Source organism: Rana temporaria, chromosome 1, assembly GCF_905171775.1.
Source record: "Rana temporaria chromosome 1, aRanTem1.1, whole genome shotgun sequence".
Lineage (NCBI taxonomy): Eukaryota > Metazoa > Chordata > Amphibia > Anura > Ranidae > Rana > Rana temporaria.
The window spans coordinates 639,251,961-639,279,259 of record NC_053489.1 but is presented as its reverse complement, the minus strand read 5'-3'; the positions used below and the strand labels follow the sequence as shown (position 1 = coordinate 639,279,259).

Genomic DNA, 27,299 nt, shown 5'->3' with positions numbered 1-27,299 from the left:
CTACAAGGGGAAGGGGTAAAAATAACAAAAATAAAAATACGAGAGGAAAAGCGGGTCACCAAGTCGGTAGACTACCTCAATCACCTGGACCTGATTCTCAGGCCATTCCACCCTGGAGGACAGTCTCCAACAGGGGGAACGGACAGGGTGGTGGGAGGGGTGGCGTCCCAGGGGGGGCCCCACCTCTGCCCACCTATAATTACTATGCACCTTTGCAGAACTATTGGGAAGGACCTCCTCCTACCAATCAGCATTTTTTAGGGCAGGGGAGGACCCCTTGGAGGGGACCTCCGCCTTACCCACCTCCTTGGATAGGGGATTGGGGGGAGAACGGTCCTCCTCCTCCAAGTCAGACCCCAAGGGGGAAATCCACCCTAAAGAGAAAAAATCTAGAGGGGTCAGAGGCGGTAGAAGAGCCCAAAAGGCCAAGGTCCTGATAGGTACTGGAATTTTTAACCTTAGCGGAGTTCCTTTGACCGATGATGAAACTAGAGTTTTAGATAGAGGCTTAAAATTTGCCCCGATCCGGAATATGAACAAATTTCAGACTTATGTCAATGTACAAAAGTACACCAGAAGTCTGAATATGAAAAAGTATTTCTTGTCTAATCCAATAGAGAGGAATTCCTCCGGGATTACTCCGGGTCATTCGAATCTTAGGAACCGCTCTACTTTTAACCCACAATATACAGATACTAGGCATCTTGATGTCTTTCGCAATATGGTGTGTAAAGATTAGTGTTGCTCACGAATATTCGCATTGCGAATATTCGACGCGAATATAGCATATTCGAGAAATCGCGCTATATTTCGAAATTCGCGGTGAATATTCGCAATTCCGAATATTCGATTTTTTACAATTTTTTTTTTAAAACAGATCACATCCTAGATATCTCCATCGACGCTGAAGCGTTCATTGAATTTTCCAGAAAGATCGCAATGCGATTATTCGGCAAACGCAATATCGCGCGATTACTTTCCTCGCCCCGATCTTCCGCATCAGAGCGATTTTTACAGTTTCATTTTTAAAACAGATCACATCCTAGTGATCTCCATAGACGTCTAAAAGCATTGCTGGTATGATTAGAGCCATTGGGCCGAGTAGCTGAAGCGATCATTTTATATTGCCGAATATTCGCAATGCGAATATTCGGCAATAGGAATATTGCGCGATTATTTGCTCCGCCCTTTTGCATCAGAGCCAATCAGAGTTCTCCTTCCACACTCGTCAGAGGTTAGCAACCAATAGGAACCTGCCTGCATGGACATTATATAAGCTCACTCCCAGCACCATTTCATTGCAGATTCAGAAGCTGGCTAGAGAGTGTGGAGGCTGTTTCTGTGTTCCTGTTTTCCTGTGTCTTTGTTCCTGATTGATTTAGATCATCACCAGCATTGCTATTTAGTGATTCCAGTGGATCTTTTCCAGTATATCAACTGCTTTTTTCAAAGCAATAGACCCAAGAGCTTTTTTCAAAGCTACGTTTTGTGCTGTTTTGTGCTGTTTTGTTCATTTGTGTTACTGTTTGATCCTGCAATCCTCGCTGTTCAGTGATATTTGCTAGAGATTTCAGAACACATTTTGCTGAGCTTTCTAAAAGAGCTTTTCTAAAAGCTAAGTTTTGTTCATCTTGTGTTACTGTTAGATCTTGCAGGTTCGCTGTTCAGTGATATTTGCTAGGCATCTCAGTTCACATTTTGGTTAGTTTTTCCTAAAGAGCTTTTCTAAAAGCTAAGTTTTGTGTTCAGTTTAGTTAAATTTTGTGTAGTAAGTGTACACACTGTTAGTGTACATTTATTTCATCTAGCTTAGCTTAGTGTGTGTTTAGTGTCTGTGTTTTGTGTTTAAAAAAAAAAAAAAAAAAAAGTTAGTGTTTGTTTAGTGCTTTTTTTTTTCTTTAATTTTGTAGTCCTTGTCTGGTGTACTACTTTTCTTATAGTTTAGTAGCTGTCTGTGTACGTCTTTGTCTGCGTGCCTGTCTTGTAAAAAATACACAAAAACACATTTTGTTCACATTTCCCCCCCCCAATAAAGTTTACCCCCCCCCACACACATATCAGCAATAATGAGCGGCATCCGTGGCTGTGGCAGCAGGGGTAGGGGAGTTACTCCCAGTGCTGGATCGCTGCCAGCACGGGGTACCTCTCGTGCCCCTACTAGTGGTAGAGGATCGGGTGCAAGGGGAGTACGCCTGATCCGGGAGTTCTTCCCATCGGGCAGCCGCCCGATATTGCCATCTCAGGCTCAAGTAGTGGTGGACTACATGGGGCACAGCAGTGCCACTGAGTCGTCGGTCCCGACTCACAGTAGTACCACCATTACACCGGTGCCTGTAGTACCCCCCCCAGCCCCCAAGAGTCCAGCATCTTACTGTTCGACAGCGACAGTGAGAGGGATCTCTTGGGGGAGGCCATGCATCAGGCAGACCTCCAGCTCTGTCCTGATGGTCAGGACCTTTTTGAAGGGATGGATGAGGAGGATGGGATACCTGCTGGCAGTATCCCAGAGACATCCCTTCAAACTGGTGCTGCTGTTTTGGTGCAGGAAACAGCAGCACCTAGTCAGACCCAGGCGTGGGTGAGGGGACAGCGGAGCCAGGCTAGAGGCTCCATGTCAGGTGGTTCCCTCAGACCAACACATTTCAGCCCTTGGTCTGACATCTCTGGGGGCGAAGAGGGTGACCCATCATGGTTGCCATCTGACGCGTCGGCTCACTACGTCAGTGACGACGGGGAAGGTAGGCACCCTGGTGAAACGGTGCGCCAGGTCACCACCAGGGAGACCATCGTCAGGGTCTCCACTGGTGATGGCAGCAGGAGGTGTCAGGAGGAGGAGCAGCAGCAGCAGCAGCAGCAGCAGGCAGCTCCACCTGTGCGCACCGAGTCCCAGCAGGTGCAAGTAAGCGTCACCCCATCTGACAGGAGGGCGGTGCTGAAGTCACCTGTCTGGAATTACTTTACCCTGGTGGCAGACAACCCTACCGTGGCCATCTGCCGGATTTGTAAAGTGAGGGTGAAGAGAGGGAAGTGTTTGGCTCGGGTGGGTACCACAGCCCTGAACCAGCACCTGAGGATAAACCACTGGGCGGTGTATGACGAGATGAAGCGTGGTGGTGGTAGCAGCGCCACCACCACAAGTGAGCAGGGTACAGCAGCCCCTGCCACATCTTCATCTCTTTCCAGCAGGTCATGCCCCCCCGCTCCCTCTAGTAGAGGTACTGGTACCGGCAGCCAGACCTCTACTTCCACAGCACCCTCCACGTCTGTGTCCCGCACTGCCGTCCGGCGCCAGGCGTCGATTTCAGACGCCTTTGACCGCACCACTCCCTTCCCCCCTGGAGACCGACGTGTGCGTTCCCTCAATGGGCTCCTGGCAAGGGTTATTGCCCAACATCTGCTGCCCTTCAACATAGTTGACAGCAACCCCTTCAGGCAGATGTTGGAGCAGGCCCAACCCCAATGGCGTGTCCCCAGCCGCCATTTCTTTGCCAGGACTGGTGTCCCTGCCCTACACCAGCACATTGTGCAGAATGTAACCCTGTCGCTGGATCACGCTGTCAGCGACAGGGTTCATCTGACAATGGATGGCTGGACCAGCAGGCATGGGCAGGGGCGCTACATCAGCTTCACGCCCATTGGGTTTCCCTCCGAGGCGTCGGTGAGGGATCGGCGGCAACCGATCTTGTGGTGCCGCCCCGGGGTGTCCAGGGGAGAACTGCTGGTCTCCCTCAAGCCACTGTCTCCGCAGCTGCTGAGCCTCCCAGCAAGCGCCCCCGTAGCTACTCAAGTGTGGGGCACGTGCGCTGTCAGGCCGTGCTCCAGCTTGTTAGTTTAGGGGACCGGAGACACACTGGAGAAGAAGTGCTGAAAGCACTTCAGGCTCAGGTCCAGAAGTGGCTGACACCCCGAAGGCTCCAGGCAGGTATGGTTGTCTGCGATAACGGCAGCAACCTACTCGCCGCCCTTAGTGCTGGCAGTCTGACCCACGTGCCCTGTCTGGCACATGTCCTCAACCTGGTGGTGCAGAAGTTCCTGCGCACTTATCCAGGGTTGAGTGACATTGTGGCAAAGGCGCGTAGGATTGCCAGCCACTTCAGGCACTCCCCAACCGCTACCGCGTCCCTGTCCAAGTTGCAGCGGGAGTACAATCTGCCCCTTCACAGGCTGATTGTGGACAGTGTGACGCGGTGGAACTCCACCCTCCACATGCTGAAGAGGTTGTGGGAGCAGCAAAGGGCGGTGAGGGAGTACCTGATGGAACTAGGCACTGAGAGGACTTCACCACAACTCCCTTTCATCGCCTGTGCGGAGTGGGGGCAGATAAACCAGGTCTGCCAAGTGTTGTCCTCCTTCGAGCAGGCGACCAAGATGGTCAGCAGTGAGCAAATCGGCCTCAATAGCGTGCTGCCAATAGTGTTCATGCTGGAGAGGACACTAGATCGCCTGCTCGAGGCTGGGGAGAGTGCCTTGGTGGAGCAGGAGGAGTCAGCAATGCTCCACCGAGACCAGGGCCAGGACGAGGAGGAGGAGGATGATGATGAAGAGGAGGAGGAGGTGGTTGCTGGTGTCGTCCCGGAGTCAGGGCCTGGTCAGGAGGGAGAGCCGGTGTTGGGGGCACCGATAGTCCGGGGGTTGGGCATGTCTGAGTTTGACCAGCAGCGCCTCAGGGATGAAGAGTCGCACCTCATTCACCTGGCCAGCATTGAGGAGTCACAGCGGGCTGTGCTCTTCCCCATGGCTGCCCACATGCTGAGATGCCTCAGGAGGGACCCCCGGGTTAAGACCATCAAGACGAGGGATGATTTCTGGATGGCCACCCTTTTGGATCCCAGGTGCAAGGGGAAACTGGAGCAGTTCATCCCAGCCAGCCGGAGGCAGCACCGGATGGAGGAACTGCAGGCAGGCATTGTCAGACGGTTGGAGCAGGCAACTCCCCGGCCTCCAGTTGTCCCCCCTCATCTCACCCAGCAGGTGGCTGCACCCAGCTGCAGCCGAGCAGGGGACCTAATGGAAGAGATGAGGATGTTCTTCCAAACCGAGCGACCCAGTACCAGCACCAGCAGCAGCAGCAGTCACCACCAGCGGCTGGCCCACATGGTGGCAGACTACATGGCGTCCGTCGGTGCTTCTGACAGTATGAGCACCGACGACCCCATGGAGTACTGGGTTGCCAGATTGGACACCTGCCGCGAGCTCGCTCAGTATGCGCTGGAGTTATTGTCTTGCCCCCCCTCCAGCGTACTATCTGAGCGGACATTCAGCGCGGCAGGTGGGGTGGTCACGGACAAGAGGACCCGTCTGTCCACAGACTCCGTGGACAGACTCACATTCATAAAGATGAATGAGTCCTGGATCGGCGGTGACTTTCTGGCACCCGTCGTCGGTTCAGGGCGCTGAAGGGTCCCTTGTCATGCATTCCCTGATAAAGCCCCGGACCTGATGTATTTACAGTGCTGAATATAACTATTTTAACATCAGAGAAAATCAATGTTAATATTTGGTACAGTAGGCTTTCTTTGCAATTACAGCGGTCAAACCTTTCTTGTAGTTTTACACCAGCTTTGCACACACTGGAGGAGGGATTTTGGCCCACTCCTCCACACAGATCTTCTCTACATCAGTCATGTTTCTGGGCTCTCGCTGAGAAACACGGAGTTTGAGCTCCCTCCAAAGATTCTCTATTGGGTTTAGGTCTGGAGACTGGCTAGGCCACGCCAGAACCTTGATATGCTCCTTACAGAGCCAATACTTGGTTATCCTGGCTGTGTGCTTTGGGTCATTGTCATGTTGGAAGACCCAGCCTCGACCCATCTTCAAAGCTCTAACTCAGGGAAGGAGGTTGTTGCCCAAAATCTCGCAATACATGGCCACGGTCATCCTCTCCTTAATACAGTGCAGTCACCCTGTCCCATGTGCAGAAAAACACCACCAAAGCATGATGCTACCACCCCCATGCTTCACATTAGGGATGGCGTTCTTGGCATGGTACTCATCATTATTCTTCCTCCGAACACGGTTAGTGAAATTATGATCAAAAAGTTATATTATAGTCTCATCTGACCACATGATTTTCTCCCATGACTCCTCTGGATCAGTCAAGACAATTATGTCAGCAGTTATTTGACACTCTATATACTCCTATTCCTACTGCTGTTCATCATGGCACCTCCTGCCTATGTGATATGACTCTGTATCAACTACTACTGTTAATACTACTGCTGCTTCTGCTGCTGCTGCCCAGTCAAGACACCTATGTCAGCAGTTATTTGACACTCTATATACTCCTATTCCTACTGCTGTTCATCATGGCACCTCCTGCCCATGTGATATGACTCTGTATCAACTACTACTGTTAATACTACTACTGCTGCTTCTGCTGCTGCTGCTGCCGCCCAGTCAATACACCTATGTCAGCAGTTGTTTCACACTCTATATACTCTTATTCCTACTGCTGTTCATCATGGCACCTCCTGCCCATGTGATATGACTCTGTATCAACTACTACTGTTAATACTACTACTGCTGCTTCTGCTGCTGCTGCCGCCCAGTCAATACACCTATGTCAGCAGTTGTTTCACACTCTATATACTCTTATTCCTACTGCTGTTCATCATGGCACCTCCTGCCCATGTGATATGACTCTGTATCAACTACTACTGTTAATACTACTACTGCTGCTTCTGCTGCTGCTGCTGCTGCCCAGTCAAGACACTTATGTCAGCAGTTATTCGACACTCTATATACTCCTATTCCTACTGCTGTTCATGATGGCACCTCCTGCCCATGTGATATGACTCTGTATCAACTACTACTGTTAATACTACTACTGCTGCTTCTGCTGCTGCTGCTGCCCAGTCAAGACACCTATGTCAGCAGTTATTTGACACTCTATATACTCCTATTCCTACTGCTGTTCATCATGGCACCTCCTGCCCATGTGATATGACTCTGTATCAACTACTACTGTTAATACTACTACTGCTGCTTCTGCTGCTGCTGCCCAGTCAAGACACCTATGTCAGCAGTTATTTGACACTCTATATACTCCTATTCCTACTGCTGTTCATCATGGCACCTCCTGCCCATGTGATATGACTCTGTATCAACTACTACTGTTAATACTACTGCTGCTTCTGCTGCTGCTGCCCAGTCAAGACACCTATGTCAGCAGTTATTTGACACTCTATATACTCCTATTCCTACTGCTGTTCATCATGGCACCTCCTGCCCATGTGATATGACTCTGTATCAACTACTACTGTTAATACTACTGCTGCTTCTGCTGCTGCTGCCTAGTCAAGACACCTATGTCAGCAGTTATTTGACACTCTATATACTCCTATTCCTACTGCTGTTCATCATGGCACCTCCTGCCCATGTGATATGACTCTGTATCAACTACTACTGTTAATACTACTACTGCTGCTTCTGCTGCTGCTGCCCAGTCAAGACACCTATGTCAGCAGTTATTTCACACCCTATATACTCTTATTAAGACTGCTGTTCATCATTGCACCTCTTGCCCGAGTGATTTGACACTGTATTGTCAATGTCTACTACTACTATTACAGCTCAGTCAAGACACCTGTGTCCCAATTTTTTGGTACACTATTGACTACTATGACCACTACTGATGCTGTAAAGTATTCCCCAAGTGTTTTTATGCTATGTATTACTATTACCACTACTGCTTGTAAATCATGCCTGTGTGATACTTAGTGGGAATGCTTTAATAAGCATTCCTAGTATGGATACCCGTAAATGTATTAATCTTAATTAGTGTGAATGCTTTAATAAACATTTCCAGTATTGATATCCGTAAATTTAGTAGTCTTATTATTCCTTACGTTTTTTGGTTCTGCGTAACTTCGGCATACTTTCAGCTATTGAGACCATTCAACTGTAAAAATGTTCGTCTCGTTCAGCTAATGATGGGACTTCTTCAAGTTTTTTTCTACTTTTTACACTTTTATAAATTTTAAGCTTTTAGACCCTTTTTTTTAACATTGAAGTCAATGAGAACATCCTTTTCCCCTTTGAATTCACATGCCATGCCAAAAGTTTCAGCTACTTCATACTTTCACTTACAGACACTGAAAAAACTTTAAAGCGGTCACAAAATATTTAGCTATCCGGCTATGACTTTTCAGATCGTTATCGTTTACAATTTTATGGTGAAAACGCAATTTACGTTTTGCGAATTTTTCACAAAAATGCAATAGGTTATAATGTAATCCTATGGAGGGGATTTAGAGTCTGTCATGTGACCTTAACATTGGAGATCTTTGTAATTAAAAATATCTTTACAAAAAGGGGAAACAAATTGGTCTCACGCCCACAAGATCTACTTTTCATACACAATTTTTATATCAAAACGTAGCTATGCTTGTCTGGTTTATGGCAATGTGACCAATTCTGCGATACGTATTTTAGTTTTAGTTATTGGAGCAACAGCCAGAAATTATGTCTCATAGACTCTCATGTGAAATTATCTAAAAAATGTTGCTGCAGAACTCACAAAGACGCTCTTTTCTAAATCGCAGACATGGCCACATTTTTAAGTTTATCTACATAAATTTCATATCGATGCGTTTACAAGGGCCGTGTATTTCAAACGGTGTAGTCGTTGTATCAATTGCATGTACGTTTGAGGATTTATTAAGCTTTGTTTGGAGGCTTAAATCATGTATTAGATCTGTGAATTAAAAGCGTTTGTAATGTTATTTCTTTCCATAAATAACTTTCCTGACCTCAGTGCAATATTCCTCCTCACTGACCTGGGGGGGAGGGGAAACCTATTGAGGGGGGAGGGGCGACCAGGAAGTCAGCATACTCTATACTTTGCAGATAGAGAAAGAAGCTGTGTGTCCTAAAGATAGTGTAGTGGTTATGGTGAATGTCTTTGGCAAGGGGCTCACCAATTAAGCTATTCAGCATTCCCACTCGCATTTTCCTCAGGAAATGCATTGTCTAGTTATATTATATTTTAATACTCCTGCTGCTGCCTCCATGCTGAGTAAAGCTTCATGACCTCTCTGGCACAGCGGATCCACCAACAGCCTCCGCTACAAGCTACCAGACCGGACTACCAGACCGGATCTAAACAGCAAGTGTAACTATAACAATGAACCTTATGTTAAACCCTGTTTTGCGGCATTTATACTGCAACCATTGGGCTGTCTGCAAGAGCTCATCTGCATTCTCTCTCTTTCTTGCTCTCCCTCTCTCTCTCTTTGTATATATATATATATTGTTGCTTTTGTTATGTTCATTTTTCAACAGTTTATTTTGTGTTCGTCGTGTCTGTGTCGTGTGCTTTAGTTTGTCCTAGGTTAATGTTAAATAAAATAATAGTATAAAATGTTTTTGCTTATTATGAAGTTAAATGTGTTGATGTTGATTTGTTTGATGTGAAGTTAGATGTGTTGAAAAACCTACAACTCTATCTCAAAAAGAAATGAAACATTTCCAAAAAATAAGTTTTTTTAATACAAAAATAAATTTAAATATAGCTCTCAATGCGTTTCTGAATGCGGTGCATTTCCGCAATCTGACCCGATAGCTGCTGCTCTAGCAGAGCATTTTGTTGGGTGAGGTAGCTCATCTTCCGCTGGTTTTGCAGGATCCTCTGGTGGGTCTTTTCGATGAGTCTGTTCTGCCTCCTCATATCTCTTGATGCTTTTAGGATATAATAAAAAAACATTTGGATTTCAAATAACGTTACCAAATAAATAAATATTTTTTTTTGCTTATTAATCAATCATTATCATGTGTATACACTTGTTATGTGTCTAACACATCCCGGGAGTGCAGAATTATTAGGCAAATGAGTATTTGGACCACATCATCCTCTTTATGCATGTTGTCTTACTCCAAGCTGTATAGGCTCGAAAGCCTACTACAGATTAGGCATATTAGGTAATGTACATCTCTGTAATGAGAAGGTGTGTGGTCTAATGACATCAACACTCTATATCAGGTGTGCATAATTATTAGTCAATTTCCTTTTCTTTGGCAAAATGGGCCAAAAGAAGGATTTGACAGACTCTGAAAAGTCCAAAATAGAGAGATATCTAGCAGAGGGATGCAGCACTCTTAAAGCTGCAAAGCTTCTGAAGCGTGATCATCAAACAAAAGAAGCATGTGGAAAAACAAAGGTGCAAAATAACTGCCCATGAACTGAGAAAAGTTAAGCGTGCAGCTGCCAAGATGCCACTTGCCACAAGATTGGCCATATTTCAGAGCTGCAACATCACTGGGGTGCCCAAAAGCACAAGGTGTGCAATACCCAGAGACATGGCCAAGGTAAGAAAGGCTGAAAGACGATGACCACTGAACAAGACACACAAGCTGCAACGTCAAGACTGTGCCAATAAATATCTCAAGAAAGATTTTTCTAAGGTTTTATGGACTGCTGAAATGAGAGTGAGTCTTGATGGGCCAGATGGAAGAGCCCGTGGCTGGATTGGTAAAGGGCAGGGAGCTCCAGTCCAACTCAGACGCCAGCAAGGTGGTGGTGGAGTACTGGTTTGGGCTGGTATCATCAAAGATGAGCTTGTGGGGCCTTTTCGGATTGAGGATGGAGTCAAGCTCAACTCCCAGTCCTACTGCCAGATTATGGAAGAGACCTTCTTCAAGCAGTGGTACAGGAAAAAGTCACCATCCTTCAAGAAAAACATGATTTTCATGCAGGACAATGCTCCATCACACGTGTCAAAGTACTCCACAGCGTGGCTGGCAAGAAAGGGTATTAAATAAAAAAAAGTAATGACATGGCCTCCTTGTTCACCTGATCTGAACCCCATTGAGAACCTGTGGTCCATCATCAAATGTGGGATTTACAAGGAGGGAAAACAGTACACCTCTCTGAACAGTGTCTGGGAGGCTGTGGTTACTGCTGCACGCAATGTTGATGGTGAACAGATCAAAACACTGACAGAATCCATGGATGTCAGGCTTTTGAGTGTCCTTGCAAAGAAAGGTGGCTATATTGGTCACTGATTTGTTTTTGTTTTGTTTTTAAATGTCAGAAATGTGTATTTGTGAATGTTGAGATGTTATATTGGTTTCACTGTAAAAAAAAATTATTGAAATGGCTATCTATTTATTTTTTGGTTAAGTTGCCTAATAATTCTGCACAGTAATAGTAGTCACCTGCACACACAGATATCCCCCGAAAATAACTAACACTAAAAACAAACTAAAAACTACTTCCAAAAAAATTCAGCTTTGATATTAATGAGTTTTTGGGGTTCATTGAGAACATGGTTGTTGTTCAATAATAAAATGAATCCTCAAAAAATACAACTTGCCTAATAATTATGCACTACCTGTATACTTCTAGCATCAATACCATATTATGGTTCTACAATCTGACAGGTGCGCTTTATATGTTGTCCATTTTTATATCTACATTTTGTTGTTGAAATGTTATTAATCATTGTGCACATATTTACCTTCCTGAATGAGGCTCACAGGACCGCTCTCTTCCTCCTGCTCTTCTGCTTGAGAAGTTGGGGTGGTGGGGGGGGGGAAGCTCCTCAGCTTGCTCCTCAACAGGAGCTGGGGTTGGGGAGTGGGAGGGCCCTGGCTGCTCCTCCTCATGCATCTCCTCCTCTGCCGCATCCTCCTCTGCCGCATCCTCCTCCTCCTCCTCATCGGCCTGGCGCCTTCTGCGCTTGGCGCGGACAACTGGCATTGGAGCTCCTATAATAACACAATGTTTATATATTATAAAAATGTTTTCTAATGACGTATGCAAATTCTGTGTACTCTGCTGTATTGTATATGAATACAAATTGATTTATATAGACAGTTAACCAATGGGACAATGTTATATTAAAGGGTCTTGTGGGCACTACAGGGGACTGAGCGTGAGCTGGGATGCAACCATGTTAAAATGAGCTGTTTTTGTCTCCTTTGTTTTGTTCAGACCATCTCATGTTAAAAAAAGGGCCTGATGGAGCACACGGGATTACTATAACAACCCCACTCCTAACACAGGAATTTAGTGGTAATCTATATATATAAAACTCAACGTGTGTGTGTGTGCATAAATGTATGTATGTATGTATGTATGTATGTATGTATGTATGTTCCAGCATCACGTACAAACGGCTAAAGATATTTATATGAAACTTGGCACACAGGTTACTTATATGTCAGCCACAAACATAGGATAGGTGGTTTAAACCTTACCCACCCCCACTTGCCATGGTCGGGGTTTTTCTTTAAAGTCCCATGCAAAGCAATGGGAAAATTATGTTCCCACATAACTTCTGTGTTCCTGTCTGCTGTCCCATGTCTTTTTTCAACAGTACTATGAATACCTTGGCTGGTGGTGATATATGTTAGCACAACATGGCATCTTGGTTAACAACATCTGACCTTACATGAATTACATATGACCTTACATAACTGTCACCAAAGGAGCTGCGGTGGCTCCACGCGATTGCCACTGCACTGACAAGTGATTCACCTCTACAGCTAGGGGTTCGGATCCCGCTCTCGGCTACCTGTGAATTGAGTTTGGTGGTCTCAGCCCCGCCCCTGGTGGGTGTGCTATGCGAGGTTGGGTTGGGAGGACACCCGCCATTGCCAACCGGGGCATGGAGAAAGGTGGCAGATTGCCTCTGGGGGAGGCCTCCCAACTCCTGCAGGCCGGCTCCTCTCTCTTTCGAGTTCACGCACAAAATACACTTTTTAAAAAAAAAACATAACTGTCAACAATAACTTACCTGGATGATATTTAGCCCGAAGACGTCTGACCTGATCCATTTGGCGCCTCTTCAGGTCAGACCACTTCTTCACAATTGCATTGTGGTCGTGTTGGCCGCCAAAGTCAGCGATTAGGGCGCTGACCACAGCCCTTTTCTCTGGCTGCCTCCGCAGCTTATCGTATCCTGTTTCCAGGAACTTCTGCAAGATGAAGAACAAAGTATATTGTAATACTTCTGTTGACAGCCTTATGGATATATGACGTAAATGTATGCTATTCAACAATTGGAAGCATTCTCGCCTTATTAATCAATGACAGGGGTAACATGACAGATTTTATATCCTGCCATTTCGGTCGCCACCTTTTTTGCATAAATATAGCAGCCATTATCATTTGCATAATTATGAATATATTATTAACAACACAGGATACACGTATAGGGGAGATATGCGTTGCTAACTCTTTTCCCTGTCAGGAGCCTAACGCCCGGGGGTCAGAGACGGGACCTTTTCGGAGGGCCACTGACGTATGTACCCGTCGCAGTTTTTTGTGATGTCACTCTTTAGGTGTGTGCACATTTTTCACTGCATCCGGGTGGAGTTTTTGGGTTGTGTTTTGCACGCCACAGGCTTTTCAACAGGAAAAAAACAACTGGAGGCAGAATGGTTGAAAAACACTACGGGTTTGTTACCTAACTCTGGGTTTCAAGACCAGTCCACCTCCAGCTGTTGCAAAACTACTACTCCCATCAGCCACGGTCTGTCAGTGCATGCTAAGAATTTTACTTTTGCTGCATCTAGGGTGCCACAGTTTAGAGACCCGTGCATAAAGGCCTGAAAAATGGGGGCCTGCAGAACTTACAATACTAGAAGTGCCAGCATTCCCAGGCATGCTGGAAGTTGTAGTTCTGCAACATCTAAAGGGCAATATGTATTCGAACGTCCTTGGGCCTTGAGGACACTGAAGTCAGGACGTTCGCATACGTCCTATGTCCAAAAATTTTTTAAATTCATTATGCTAAATAACAAGGAAAAGTGCCTAAATACACATTTGCCAACCAGGGTGTCTGCAGCTGTCCAGGCATGCTGGGACTTGTAGTTTTGGAAAAGCAGGAGACACATTTTTTGTGAAATACTAATATCTGATCATATATACTAACTTTTAAACTAGACTAAAATGCAGTTGAAGATAATGAAATAACAGTGGTCGAAATACTTACACAAATCAGCAAATTTTCCTCAGATACAGTGAAATTACTTCCAACCATCTTGCTCTGCGATTGCGTTGCGATCAAAAAGTTGGAAACTGGCAAGGGTCCAGGAAATGGTCGCGTGTTGTTCGCGTGTTGATTGCGCTGCTTGGACCGAGATGGGTCCATATGGCTTCGGCTGTATGGACCACAGTAACTCTTTTCCCTGTCAGGAGCCTAACGCCCCGGGGGGTCAGAGACGGGACCTTTTCGGAGGACCACTGACGTATGCAACCGCCGCAGTTTTTTGTGATGTCAGTCTTTAGGTGTGTGCAAATTTTTCCTTGCACCGGGTGGAGTTTTTGGGTTGTGTTTTGCACGCCACAGGCTTTTCAACAGGAAAAAAACAGCTGGAGGCAGGATGGTTGCAAAACACTACGGGTTTGTTACCTAACTCTGGGTTTCAAGACCAGTCCACCTCCAGCTGTTGCAAAACTACTACTCCCATCAGCCATGGTCTGTCAGTGCATGCTAAGAATTTTACTTTTGCTGCATCTAGGGTGCCACAGTTTAGAGACCCGTGCATAAAGGCCTGAAAAACGGGGGCCTGCAGAACTTACAATACTAGAAGTGCCAGCATTCCCAGGCATGCTGGAAGTTGTAGTTCTGCAACATCTAAAGGGCAATATGTATTCGAACGTCCTTGGGCCTTGAGGACACTGAAGTCAGGACGTTCGCATACGTCCTATGTCCAAAAAAATGTTAAATTCATTATGCTAAATAACAAGGAAAAGTGCCTAAATACACATTTGCCAACCAGGGTGTCTGCAGCTGTCCAGGCATGCTGGGACTTGTAGTTTTGTAAAAGCAGGAGACACATTTTTTGTGAAATACTAATATCTGATCATATATACTAACTTTTAAACTAGACTAAAATGCAGTTGAAGATGATGAAATAACAGTGGTCAAAATACTTACACAAATCAGCAACTTTTCCTCAGACTTAGTGAAATTGCTTCCAACCATGTTGCTGTGTGATTGCGCTGCGATCATAAGTTGGAAACTGGCAAGGCTCCAGGAAATGGTCGCGTGTTGTTCGCGCAATTGCGCATGCGCGATCGAAAAATCGCAATCGCAATATGTATTTTGGTTAAAATATCATACATATTCGATTTCAGAGTGCTGCTACAGCAGTTTTCGAAATATCTGCAATCAATTTCGCATTCGCATGTTGCGATATTTCGATAAAATATCAGGAATATTCTGAGCCAATCAGAGCGCTCCTCCAGCATATCTCGAAATTGCGCAATAAATATCGCATTCGCATGTTGCGATATTTCGATAAAATATCACGAATATTCTGAGCCAATCAGAGCGCTCCTCCAGCATATCTCGAAATTCCGCAATAAATATCGCATTCGCATGTTGCGATATTTCGATAAAATATCACGAATATTCTGAGCCAATCAGAGCGCTCCTCCAGCATATCTCGAAATTCCGCAATAAATATCGCATTCGCATGTTGCGATATTTCGATAAAATATCACAAATATTCTAAGCCAATCAGAGCGCTCCTACCGCAGTTATTAAAAAATCGCAATTATTTTCGCATTCGCAATAGCGAAAAATCGCAATCAATTAATTTCGATAAAATATCACGAATATTCGAATTTAGCGAATATATCTCGAATATTCGAATATATATTCGAGATATATCGCGAAATCGAATATGGCATATTCTGCTCAACACTAGTAAAGATTTGGAAAGTCTCAACATCAAGAGAGTGAAAGATTCTCAATGTATTAAGCGTGGAATTTTATCACTAGAAAAACGGAATGATATAGTGATTCGTCCCGCTGATAAGGGGGGGGGGCTTGTTGTGCTCAGTAAGGCTTATTATTTCGAGGAGATGAGCAGACATTTGAGTGACCGTAGTACTTATTCTGTATTGCGGGGTGATCCTATGGTGATGTATAAAAATGAGCTGCATTCTTTGGTGGAAGTGGGTAAGGGTAAGGGTGTTCTGACCAGTAAGGAGGCCTCTTATTTAGATCCTTTTTACTGCCGGACTCCCATTATCTACTTTCTACCGAAATTACATAAGGATGCTGAAAGGCCTCCTGGCCGCCCTATTGTAAACGGCATAGATTCCGTCAGTTCCCGATTGGGACAATATCTTGATGTTTTTCTACAACCCCTTGTATGTAGGTTGCCTGCTTACCTCAGGGATACTAAACAGATCATTCAGATTTTGGATACTATCCCCTGCACTCCCAATACCATTCTTGTGACTGCAGATGTAGGGTCGCTCTATACCATCATCGATCACGAAGCAGCCTTGACTTCGGTTCGTTGGGCGTTAGAGTCCTCCGACCTTAGCTACGATCATGTGCAGTTCTTGCTGGATTGCCTTAAATTTTGTTTGTTAAGAAATTATTTTTGGTTTAATAAAGAATTCTTTCTTCAGCAATGTGGAGTTGCTATGGGAGCCCGTTTCGCTCCCAGTGTGGCCAATCTCTTTATGGCACACTGGGAGCGTGACGTTGTTTTCCAAGATAGACCGCACCAGTTGCGGTGTTACCGTAGGTACATTGATGACCTTATCATGGTCTGGGAGGGTGACCTACCCTCATTACAATTATTTATGGATAAACTGAATTCTAATACCAAGAATATAGTTTTAACTTGGACAGTCTCCCATGATAAGATAAACTTCCTTGACCTTGAGATATTCAAGTCAGATAATGTGCTTTTAACCAAAAATTATTTTAAAACAGTTGATCGTAATGGATATATTCCTTTGTCAAGTTGTCACCATCGTCTGTGGCTATGCAATATCCCGCGAGGCCAGTTTGTGAGGCTCCGCAGGAATTGCACCCTGGAGTCGGATTATCTGGCCCAGTCGCAGGAATTATCTAATCGATTTGTGTCTAAAGGTTACTCTCGCCCCTTGATTATGCAAGAAACGGAAAAAGTTAGGCTGTTAGAGAGGAGTGTTATTGTAGCTGACAAACCACCCATTACTGATAAGGAGCCATCTAACTTCAAAATGGTGCTTGACTATAACATTCAGTATAAGAAATTTGAAAAAATAGTGGCTAAACACTGGCCCATCTTGAAGGGCGATGTTGTTTTGGGTCCGGCCCTTCCGGATCGGCCACAATTCATCTATAGAAAAGCCCCCTCTCTGAGGGATAGTCTAGCCCCTGGTGTAATTGACCCGCCAGTTGTTGCACAGCCAAAACTTTTTGACTTCCTATCTGGATTTTATGCTTGCGGTCGCTGTGCGACCTGCAAGCATGTCAAACAGCATATTAAGAAACGGAAGTCTTTCTGTTCCAATGTGACCCAGTTAGAGTATCCCATCAAGCAATTAATTACGTGTGATACTATCGGCGTAGTTTATATGCTTGAGTGTGAGTGCGGCTTGCAGTATGTGGGTCGCACGTCACGGGCATTGCATGTGAGAGTGGGGGAACATATCAGCAATATCAAAAGGGGTATTAGGAGTCATAGTGTATCTAAACACTTTAGGCAGTGTCACCAGAGGAATCCCAAAGGGTTAAAATTCTGGGGCATTGAAAAAGTTACAAAACATTGGCGAGGGGGACATTACATCCGCCAATTGAGTCGGCGTGAGTCTTATTGGATATATGAGACTAAAGTATCCTCGCCAGCTGGTTTAAATGTAGAGTTTGACCTTAATTGTTTCATTTCCAATAGATAATCCCCCCTTTCTTATGTATCTGTATATTTTTAAATATTTTTAAATATTTTTAATTATATTTTGTATATATTATATTTTATATATATATATATTTTAATATTAATATTTTTATTTTTAATATTCTTAACATTTATGTCCAGTATCTATCTGTTACACGTAGTGTTCCTTTTCGAGACCTTAATGGGTTAATATATAAGGATTTACATATGTGTTTTTGAAGTATTTTATGTAATTTGGGTGTGCGATCGTGGCTGACGTCATTTATATTTTTTATGTAAGATTTCTTTTTAAAGGGGTCTTTTTTGCCTTTGGGGATTTCTATCCTTATTGCATATATATAACTTTTGGTATTTAGGAGTCTGCCCTTTGATAGTATTCTGATCGAATGTGTTTCCTTTTTCCCATTATGATCGAATCTGTCACTTTTTTCCATCATGGTGCAGTTTGTGCCTTCCTTTGCTGACAGTCTTTCTTGTCTAATTAGGATTGATGGGAGGGCTTGATTACTAGTGGGTGTGTCATGGCAGCCACAGGCTTCTTATACCTAGACAGCGGGACGTGTGCATGCTGCCTTTTTTCACCCCACGCTGATGAAGTCCCGCTCATAGGGACGTAACGTCGTACGAGGGGAAGGGGCCACATGTGACGTCAACCGCGATCGCCGACCTAGACTGAAACCCATGCTCTTATGGATGTTTTATGCTGTTTTGCTGCACTCGTTTGAGAGTGCTTATACAGTGAGTGTATTCGTTTTTTATTCTTAAATAAATGTATTTTGGCTTCAGAGAGCACTAGATTTCCTCTCCTTTGTTTTTTATGCCCTGATTGCCATGTCCTGATCCTGAGTCTGACTGATATCGTGGTTCTACTGCTGCATTGCTTGCTGTCCTCTGAGAACAGGTGGTTCTCTGATTATGCTTTGTGACCTATTGCAGGTCGAAGTTGTAAGGTGAGAGGCCATTCCTGCTATTTGGTGGAGGTTCCTTCTGGATATCACCCTTTGGATTTTTGCACTATTATATTCCGATTTGGATCATCTTTTTGCACTTGAGCACTTTATATGGACTTTATTATATAATTTTTAATTATATATCATATATCATATGTTTTAACTTTCTGTATGTATAGTTTAAAATTGTTTGTTTTGCGCTGCACTATTATTATTTTATTTGGGGAATACAGCACTTGCTCCTGTAGGTTGGGGCGGCGGAGTGTAAATGGCTTACGCATGCGCCCGCCGGAAATCTACGAGAATATGGCCCAGAGAATATATATGGTAGAGGGAGGCCCTCTTCCAAATATAGGGATTTTAATGTGAGATGTCAATTAGAGTAATGAGGTAAGCACACCAAAAAAAGAGGTTATAAATGTATCAAAAAGTTTAATTTACATATAAAAAATACATATAAAACAAATAGTTGTATGAATTTGACCACAATAGTTACAAAAAGCGAGGGTAGGGTATAGTATGCAGGTTGCCACCTAGTTTCACACTTTCGTGCTTCGTCAGGGCTTTGCAACTTAATCTTTTTGGTTTAAATAAAAATATAAATATAAACAGGGATATTGGTGAGAAACAGCAAGAATAATTTGTATAAACATCATATTAAAACTGCAGACACTGAAGGGAAGAGAATATAACAAAACAATACTAGAATGAGCGGAAAATGAGCACACAAGTGAGAGAAAACAGAGGGGGGTGGGGGGGTTTGTTAGTTCATTCCTCCCATCCCCCTGATGAAAAAACATCCAGAAAGGGATGATAGCTGGATGCGTTTGGATCCATTATTTCCAGAATCAAAATGTAGTGACTGGAACAGAATATTACTACAGTGTGAAACACGCTGGATAATCTGTCTAGGAGCCTCCTTACCTCCTGACCTTAACGATATAGCCAGCTAATGCTATCATCCCTTTTTCATCAGGGGGATGGAATGAATGAACTAACACCCCTCCCCCCTTTTTTTCCCTCACTTGTGTGCTAATTTTCTGCTCATTCTAGTATTGGTTTGTTATATTCTCTTCCCTTCAGTGTCTGCAATTTTAATATGATGTTTATACAAATTATTCTTTTTATTTCTCAACCAATCTCCCTGTTTATATATTTTTTTTTTATTTGATTTTTTATATATTTTTCTCCCTCTCCTTCCCCTTTCTTACCAACCAATTATTTTTTCGTGTTCCCAAATCATGTTTGGTTTTGACTTCCTTACCATTTTGAGATTTGAATAACACACATCAAAAAAACACTTTTTATTTAATTTACCATTCGGAAATGATGGGAGGTAGTTAATCCCTTCTCCTTTTTATTCCCCATTGGTTGTCACTGGATACCTGGGTGGTTTTTGGGGGTTGGCTTGCACCTTTGGCTGGTTGCTTCCTGCCTGGCGCACAAAGGGGTCTTTACACTCTCTGAGCATTGCACGGCATGGTGGGGGGCGGGCATCCCCTCCTGCGCCCACATGACTGTGCACCAGTGCACAAAGCAAGGTCCATAGAGACATGGATGAGCGAGTTTGGGGTGGAGGAACTTTACTGGCCTGCACAGAGTCCTGACCTTAAAGGAGTTGTAAAGGAAAAAAATATTTTTGCTGAAATGACTGTTTACAGGGTATAGAGACATAGTGCTAGATTCATAGAGAAATGCCTATCTTTAGGCGGGCGTAGCGTATCTCATATACGCTACGCCGCCGTAACTTTGACAGGCAAGTCCCGTATTCAGAAAGAATTTGCGCCCGAAGTTACAGGCGGCGTAGCGTATATGGGCCGGCGTAAGCCCGCCTAATTCAAAATAGGCTGGTAGGGGGCGTGTTGTATGCTAATTACTCGTGACCCCACGTATTTGATGCTTCTAACGAACGGCGCATGCGCCGTCCGTGCAAGTATCCCAGTGCGCATGCTCGAAATCACGTCGCAAATAGTCATTGCTTTCGACGTGAACGTAACTTACGCACAGCCCTATTCGCGTATGACTTACGCAAACGACGGAAAATTCTACGCTGTCCCGACGTCCATACTTAACATTGGCTACGCCTCATATAGCAGGGGTAACTTTACGCCGAAAAAAGCCTAACGTAAACGGCGTAAATCAATGCGCCGGGCGGACGTACGTTTCTGAATCGGCGTATCTAGCTCATTTGCATATTCTATGCGGAGATCAACGGAAGCGCCACCTAGAGGCCAGCGTAAATATGCACCCTAAGATACGACGGCATAGGAGACTTACGCCGCTCATATCTAGGCAACATTGAGGCGTATCTGATTCTATGAATCAGGCGCCGAGATGCGACGGCCCGCATTCGGAGTTACGACAGCGTATCTGGAGATACGCCGACGTAACTCCTCTCTGAATCTAGCACATAATAGTTCCTATTCCTGCTTCTGTGATGTACAGAGCCACAGAGCCAATACAGGGCAGTGATGGTTTGAAAAACGAAACGGATTGGTGCTGAGGGGTTTTAGACCCACAGTAATTACACCTCCTTGATTAGTGACCACAGAGAGAAAGCTCCCAGTACTGTGGTTATCAGGAAACAGACAACCAGGAAGTGTGGAGATCAGAGAAGAATTACAGCAACTTGAGAGCAAAAACGAACAATGAGGACATGAAAACAGCACTGCATTAAGGTACAGGAAGCTATTAAGATTAAAAAAAAAATTCCTTTACAAACCCTTTAACCCGATAGAACACCTTTGGGATGAATTAGAGCGGAGACTGAGAGCCAGGCCTTCTCATTCAACATCAGTTCCTGACCTCACAAATGCACTTCTGGAAGAATGGTCAAACATTCCCATAGACACACTCCTAAACCTTGTGGACAGCCTTCCTAGAAGAGTTGAAGCTGTTATCATAGTTGCCAACATTTAAAAAATTTTTCCAGGGACACTTTGCAGCACAGCTATTAAGCTCCCGAACCAAGTCGCGAACATGCCGCCGCGCTCGCGACCAATGGCTCCGCAGCTTAAAGGGGACATACCTGGACGCCCATGTGCGCAGCCGTGCCATTCTGTCGCCGTACATAGTCTTGTGGCGGTTGGCACAGCATTGCCTGTGCCCAATACAGCCTGGCCTGCCTGTGCCCAATACAGCCTCACCTGTGCAGAGGAAGAGGCAAGCCGGCCGGATAAGCAGAGAGCGAGATTGCCCGCTGTAATAGCTTTCATCTTCCGGGGGCTCATCGTCACATAGCCCCACCTCTTAGCCCAGCGCCTTTGATGACATCACATGTCCGACACTGGACCGGCGTTCTGTCGATCAATGGTGCCGGACCAAGAGGTGGAGCTATGTGACATGAGCCCCGGGAACACTGGAAGTTCTAATGAAAGCTATTACAGCGGGCAATTCCACTCTCTGCTGACAGCTGGCCTCTTCCTCTCCTCTCTCTTCCCCTGGCTGGGAGACCATGCCGGCGATGCTCTTATCCTCACCGGGCGGCCCAGGGGCGGACTGACAACTCATGGGGCCCCCGGGCAATAGAAGACCATGGGGCCCCCGGGCAATAGAAGACCATGGGGCACACAGTAGGGCACATCAGGGAGTACACAGCACATCACAGGGCATGGGGCAGAGCACTGGGATCCTCCAGACACAGCACAGTGTCTCTCAGGGCAGCCGTGGGGGGACACGGTGGGTGGAGGACACTGTGGGGGGGTGTAAGGCACAGGGGGACACTGTGGGGGGTGTAAGGCACAGGGGGACACTGTGGGGGGTGTAAGGCATAGGGGGACACTGTGGGGGGGTGGAGGACACAGGGGGACACTGTGAGGGGTGTAAGGCACAAGGGGACACGGTGGGTGGAGGAGGACATAGGGGGATACTGTGTGGGGGGTGCGAGGCACAGGGGGATACTGTGTGGGGGGTGTAAGGCACAGGGGGTCGGTGTGGGGGGTGCGAGGCACAGGGGGACAGTGTGGGGGGTGCGAGGCACAGGGGGACGGTGTGGGGGGTGTAAGGCACAGGGGGACGGTGTGGGGGGTGTAAGGCACAGGGGGACGGTGTGGGGGGTGTAAGGCACAGGGGGACGGTGTGGGGGGTGTAAGGCACAGGGGGACGGTATGGGGGGTGTAAGGCACAGGGGGACAGTGTGGGGGGTGTAAGGCACAGGGGGACAGTGTGGGGGGTGTAAGGCACAGGGGGACGGTGTGGGGGGTGCGAGGCACAGGGGGACAGTGTGGGGGGTGTGAGGCACAGGGGGATACTGTGTGGGGGTGTAAGGCACAGGGGGACGGTGTGGGGGGTGCGAGGCACAGGGGGACAGTGTGGGGGGTGCGAGGCACAGGGGGACAGTGTGGGGGGTGTGAGGCACAGGGGGACAGTGTGGGGGGTGCGAGGCACAGGGGGACAGTGTGGGGGGTGCGAGGCACAGGGGGACGGTGTGGGGGGTGCGAGGCACAGGGGGACGGTGTGGGGGGTGCGAGGCACAGGGGGACAGTGTGGGGGGTGTGAGGCACAGGGGGACAGTGTGGGGGGTGTGAGGCACAGGGGGACGGTGTGGGGGTGTAAGGCACAGGGGGACGGTGTGGGGGTGTAAGGCACAGGGGGACGGTGTGGGGGGTGCGAGGCACAGGGGGATAGTGTGGGGGTGCGAGGCACAGGGGGACGGTGTGGGGGGTGCGAGGCACAGGGGGACGGTGTGGGGGGTGCGAGGCACAGGGGGACGGTGTGGGGGGTGCGAGGCACAGGGGGATAGTGTGGGGGTGTAAGGCACAGGGGGACGGTGTGGGGGTGAGAGAGAGAGGGGGTGAGTGAAATTGACCCCCTAGCCTGGCCTGCGGTCCTTCCTGTCCCAGCCCCTGTCTGTAGTGTGTAGGTGTGTGATGCACCTACCTCCCGCCCATCCTCGTCCCCTGGGCACTCGGCCAGACCATCTTTCTTCTTGATGACAGGCTGTCACAGCTGGGACTGGGAGCCGACGTGGAGGTGATGTACAGGCTCTGGGAGGTCCCGGGGATGCCGCGCTTACTGCTGCTCAGCCTCAGGTCAGGGTGGCGATTCTCCCACTCCCTCTCGTTGCTGTTTCTTCAAGCCAGCCTCACACTTGACTCGGAGCTCAGCTGTGTTGGACCCCAGCCTCCCAGGAGCAGTAGCGCGGAGGAGGAAGTAAAATCCTTCATGTGCCTGGCTTTGAACGCTGATTGGGGGTTGCAGCCGTGACGTCACTGGTTGCTACACGCCAAGCGGCACAGGCGTTAGCAACCAGGGCAGGGGAAGACTAGCCAGCAGCGCAGCTCCACCGACCTCGTCCCACCAGCGCGGCTCGGGACTGCAGTCAGATTTTCGAGGGGAACCTTTAGGGGCGGACTGAGCTGACCGCCCCCCCACCGGGACCCTGATCCTCACTCAGCGCCGCGGACGGATCGCGGACAGCTGCGGCGGCCAATGTTGTTTCGGTCTGCGTTCCTTCCCCACTAGCCGGGACAAGTCCCGGCAGGCTAAATTGGCCGGGACTAGGTCCTATTTGACGGGACTGTCCCTTTAAAAACGGGACAGTTGGCAAGTATGTGTTATAGCTGCGAAGGGTCGGCCAACTCAATATAAAACCCTACGGACTGAGACTGGGATGCCATAAAAGATCATGTGCGTGTAAAGGCAGGTGTCCCAATACTTTTGACAATACAGTATACAATGTCAGTGGGAGGATGCTGTGAGCCGCACTTCACATGACTTGCAGTTCCAGTGGTTCCAGCAGCTATTTGCCCTTCATGTGTATAGATCGTACACGGCGCAATAAAGTGTGGAAAATGTAGATTAAATAACATTGGTAAATAAACCCTCGGGCTGGTTTATCATGTTCTGGCATTTAATTAACAGGTGTCTGCTTTTAATCTAACTTGGATAATCGGATGCGGTCATACAAACTGCAGCTCTGCAAATGTAATGTTTAGTGTAAAATGACTAACCACATATCGGAACATTTACAGCTCAAAAAGGAAACTAAGACTGTACTAAAAATAAACATTAGGGACCAGAAAAAAGCCAAAACACAAAGCCGATTAAAAATATAGAACATCAGATTAAAGCTGCCCTCTTTGTAGTTCCCACTGGCGGTATTGTTTGGTTTTTGTGTGTTTTTAATACCTTTTTGGAAGCCTTCAGGGCCAATCATATGAAGCTGCAGAGTTTCATCTGACTCTTCTCCAAGCACTAATATTATAATGTCAGCTCTGCCCTCTGCACCAGTACACTGGCAATGAAAGGCACAGTGGTGACACCCTCCCCATGACACCCTGTACTCACAGTATGTGCTCAGTCTTACGGGTTGAATGATTCTGGGCATCATTAACCCACAGGATGCAGGACATCTTCTGGTGAAGAAAAGGTACTGCAGGGACAGCTCTAAAATAAAGGCAAGCATTTAAAGCTCAATTCAAGCATGAGGCCTCGTACGCACGGGCAAGAATCTCGTCAGGAAAAAAACGTGGTTTTTCCCGACGAGATTCTTGGCAAGAATCTCTTGCCGCCCAAGTGTACACACTGACCTTTCAAAAGAACCACGGTTCTCTTGCAAGGCAAGAACGGCGGTGCCGTCGCCGCCATCTTGCTTCACCCTATCTATGCCGTGGAAGCTACCGCGAATGCGTCAAAGTCATTTCGAGCATGGGAAAGGGAAGTAAGCATGATGTGGCATCTGCTGCATTAAGTTTCCTTGGCCTACCACTGCGTCCACGGTCCTCACCGTTGCCAATTCCTTGTGCTTTTTCAAAAGAGCTGGAACAGCACATCTTGAAACCCCAGTCTGCTTTGAAGTCTTTGCCTGGGAGAGACCTTGCTGATGCAGTATACCTACCTTGTGTCTTGTTGCTGTGCTCAGTCTTGCCATCATTTATGACCTGTTACATGAGACTGTCTTTCACAACCTTACCTTACTAGCAGAGTTTGGCTGTTCCCCACCCAAATATACAGCATGACAAATGATCAGCCCCTGATATTTACAGACAGTTGTAAAAATCACTGATATTTACAAACTGTCTGTAAAGTTACTAATGGTTGGCCCTGCTACCCATTCACTCTGGCCCAGATTCACAAAAGAGATACGACGGAGTATCTCTCAGAGTATCTATGCGACTGATTCATAGAATCAGTTACGCATAGATAGCCCTAAGATCCGACAGGTGTAATTGTTTTACACTGTCGGATCTTAGGATGCAATACCGCGGCCGCCGCAGGGGGGAGTTTGCGTCGTAAACCAGCGCCGGGTATGCAAATTAGGAGTTACGGCGATCCACAACGGTTTTTCACGTTTGCTACGTCGCTGCTAGTCTAGTTTCCCGTCGCAAAGTTAGTCGTCGTTTTTGGTGCCCTAACTTTACACAGCACACGTATGTGCTGTATAAAGTATGGCCGTCGTTCCCGCGTCGAAATTTTCCCTTCTTGCGTAAGACATCCGGGAATACGGAAGTACGCTACGCACGTCGCCGTTCGAAAAAATGACGTCACTTCGCGCAAAGCACGGCGGGAAATTCAAAAGGGAGCATGCGCAGTAGGTCCGGCACGGGAGCGTGCCTAATTTAAATGGCACACGCCCCTTTGAATTACGCGGGCTTACGCCGGAGGCCGCCGTCGTAGGTTTTCATTGCAAGTGCTTTGTGAATCAGGCACTTGCGATGAAAACTTGTGGCGGTGTAACGTATCTACGATACGTTACGCCGCCGCACTTCTACGTGAATCTGGCCCTCTGTATCCAATCAGGCAGGCCCTGATGATAGATCTAAGGGAGATTGTACAATCAGATTGTATGGTGAACTTTCCAGAATCCAGAACACAATTCTGTTTTCAGTACTACAGCTCTATTCACTAAGGCCCCTTTCACACACCCGGACCATTCGTTTCATCAGTTCCAGGGCTCGAGTCCTGTGAGAATGCATGGAAATGCCGTTCTTGTACTTTTTCAGAGCAGGAACGCCATTCCCCTTAGCAGCTGCATCCTTCAGGACTGGCCTTTGAACAGGGGGGGCGGGCTGTTGCGCTGCAATCTAGGATTTGTAAGCCGGACTGGGCTCAAGATCCTGGTTGGAGACTGAAAAGAACTGAGCAGCGCAGCAGGAAACTACAACTCCCGAGTCCCAAACACTGGCTGAGAGTGTCCCAGTGTAATGACAAGCCTGGGGTGTGATGTCACAGAAAGATGTGCTTCATTCCACTCTCCCTTCCCAATTCTTCCTCCTTCACCTCGCTGCCTCACACATGTCTCCACTACTACCGATACCACCGAGCCTCCAATCTATGGGGCCACAGCTGCCACCTCAATTTTCAATGGAGGAACGGCACAACACCACTGACAGCTCACCACCTCGCTGACAGGTCACTAGCGATCTTACCGGCCACCACTCTTCCAGGAACTGCAGAGAAGCTGGACATTACTGGAATACTTGCCAACAGTCCCGATTTTCCCGGGACAATCCCGATTTTTGGACTCTCATTCCAATGTGAGTCTGTCCTGATGAAAATCCCAGGATTTTGCTTTTGTCCCGGGAATTGGGACTGTTTTGGCAAAGACCACAGCTTCTGGCTCCAAAAATATGGCCGCCGCCACCGCTGCGAGTTCTCTTTCTGGCTAGCAGATCTTCCCCTTGTGTTCAGTGGAGAGGGGCCTCCGATCCATGCAGCCAATCAGCTTCTCTCTTTAGTGTACAAGTAGACAATTCTATATATATTGTAAGATTA

The 27,299-nt window shown here is 46.7% G+C and overlaps 1 protein-coding gene across 1 annotated transcript; it reads left to right on the top strand.

The window, feature by feature from the left end:
- LOC120943214 lies at nucleotides 1–25,543 on the top strand. The gene is made up of 3 exons (XM_040356395.1): nucleotides 1–734; nucleotides 15,666–16,980; nucleotides 25,447–25,543. The coding sequence occupies exons 1-3, from the start codon at nucleotides 533–535 to the stop codon at nucleotides 25,541–25,543; spliced, it is 1,614 nt and encodes a 537-aa protein (XP_040212329.1). The 5' UTR covers nucleotides 1–532.
- The last annotated feature ends 1,756 nt before the right edge of the window (nucleotides 25,544–27,299 follow it).

Bases quoted from the DNA above. Each gene is read 5' to 3' on its own strand.
- LOC120943214 (XM_040356395.1), top strand. From the start codon at position 533: ATGAACAAATTTCAGACTTATGTCAATGTACAAAAGTACACCAGAAGT. The intron at 735-15,665 runs ATTAGTGTTGCT...ACACTAGTAAAG, and splicing joins TCGCAATATGGTGTGTAAAG to ATTTGGAAAGTCTCAACATC. The intron at 16,981-25,446 runs GTATAAGAAATT...TGCTGTGCTCAG, and splicing joins GTGCTTGACTATAACATTCA to TCTTGCCATCATTTATGACC.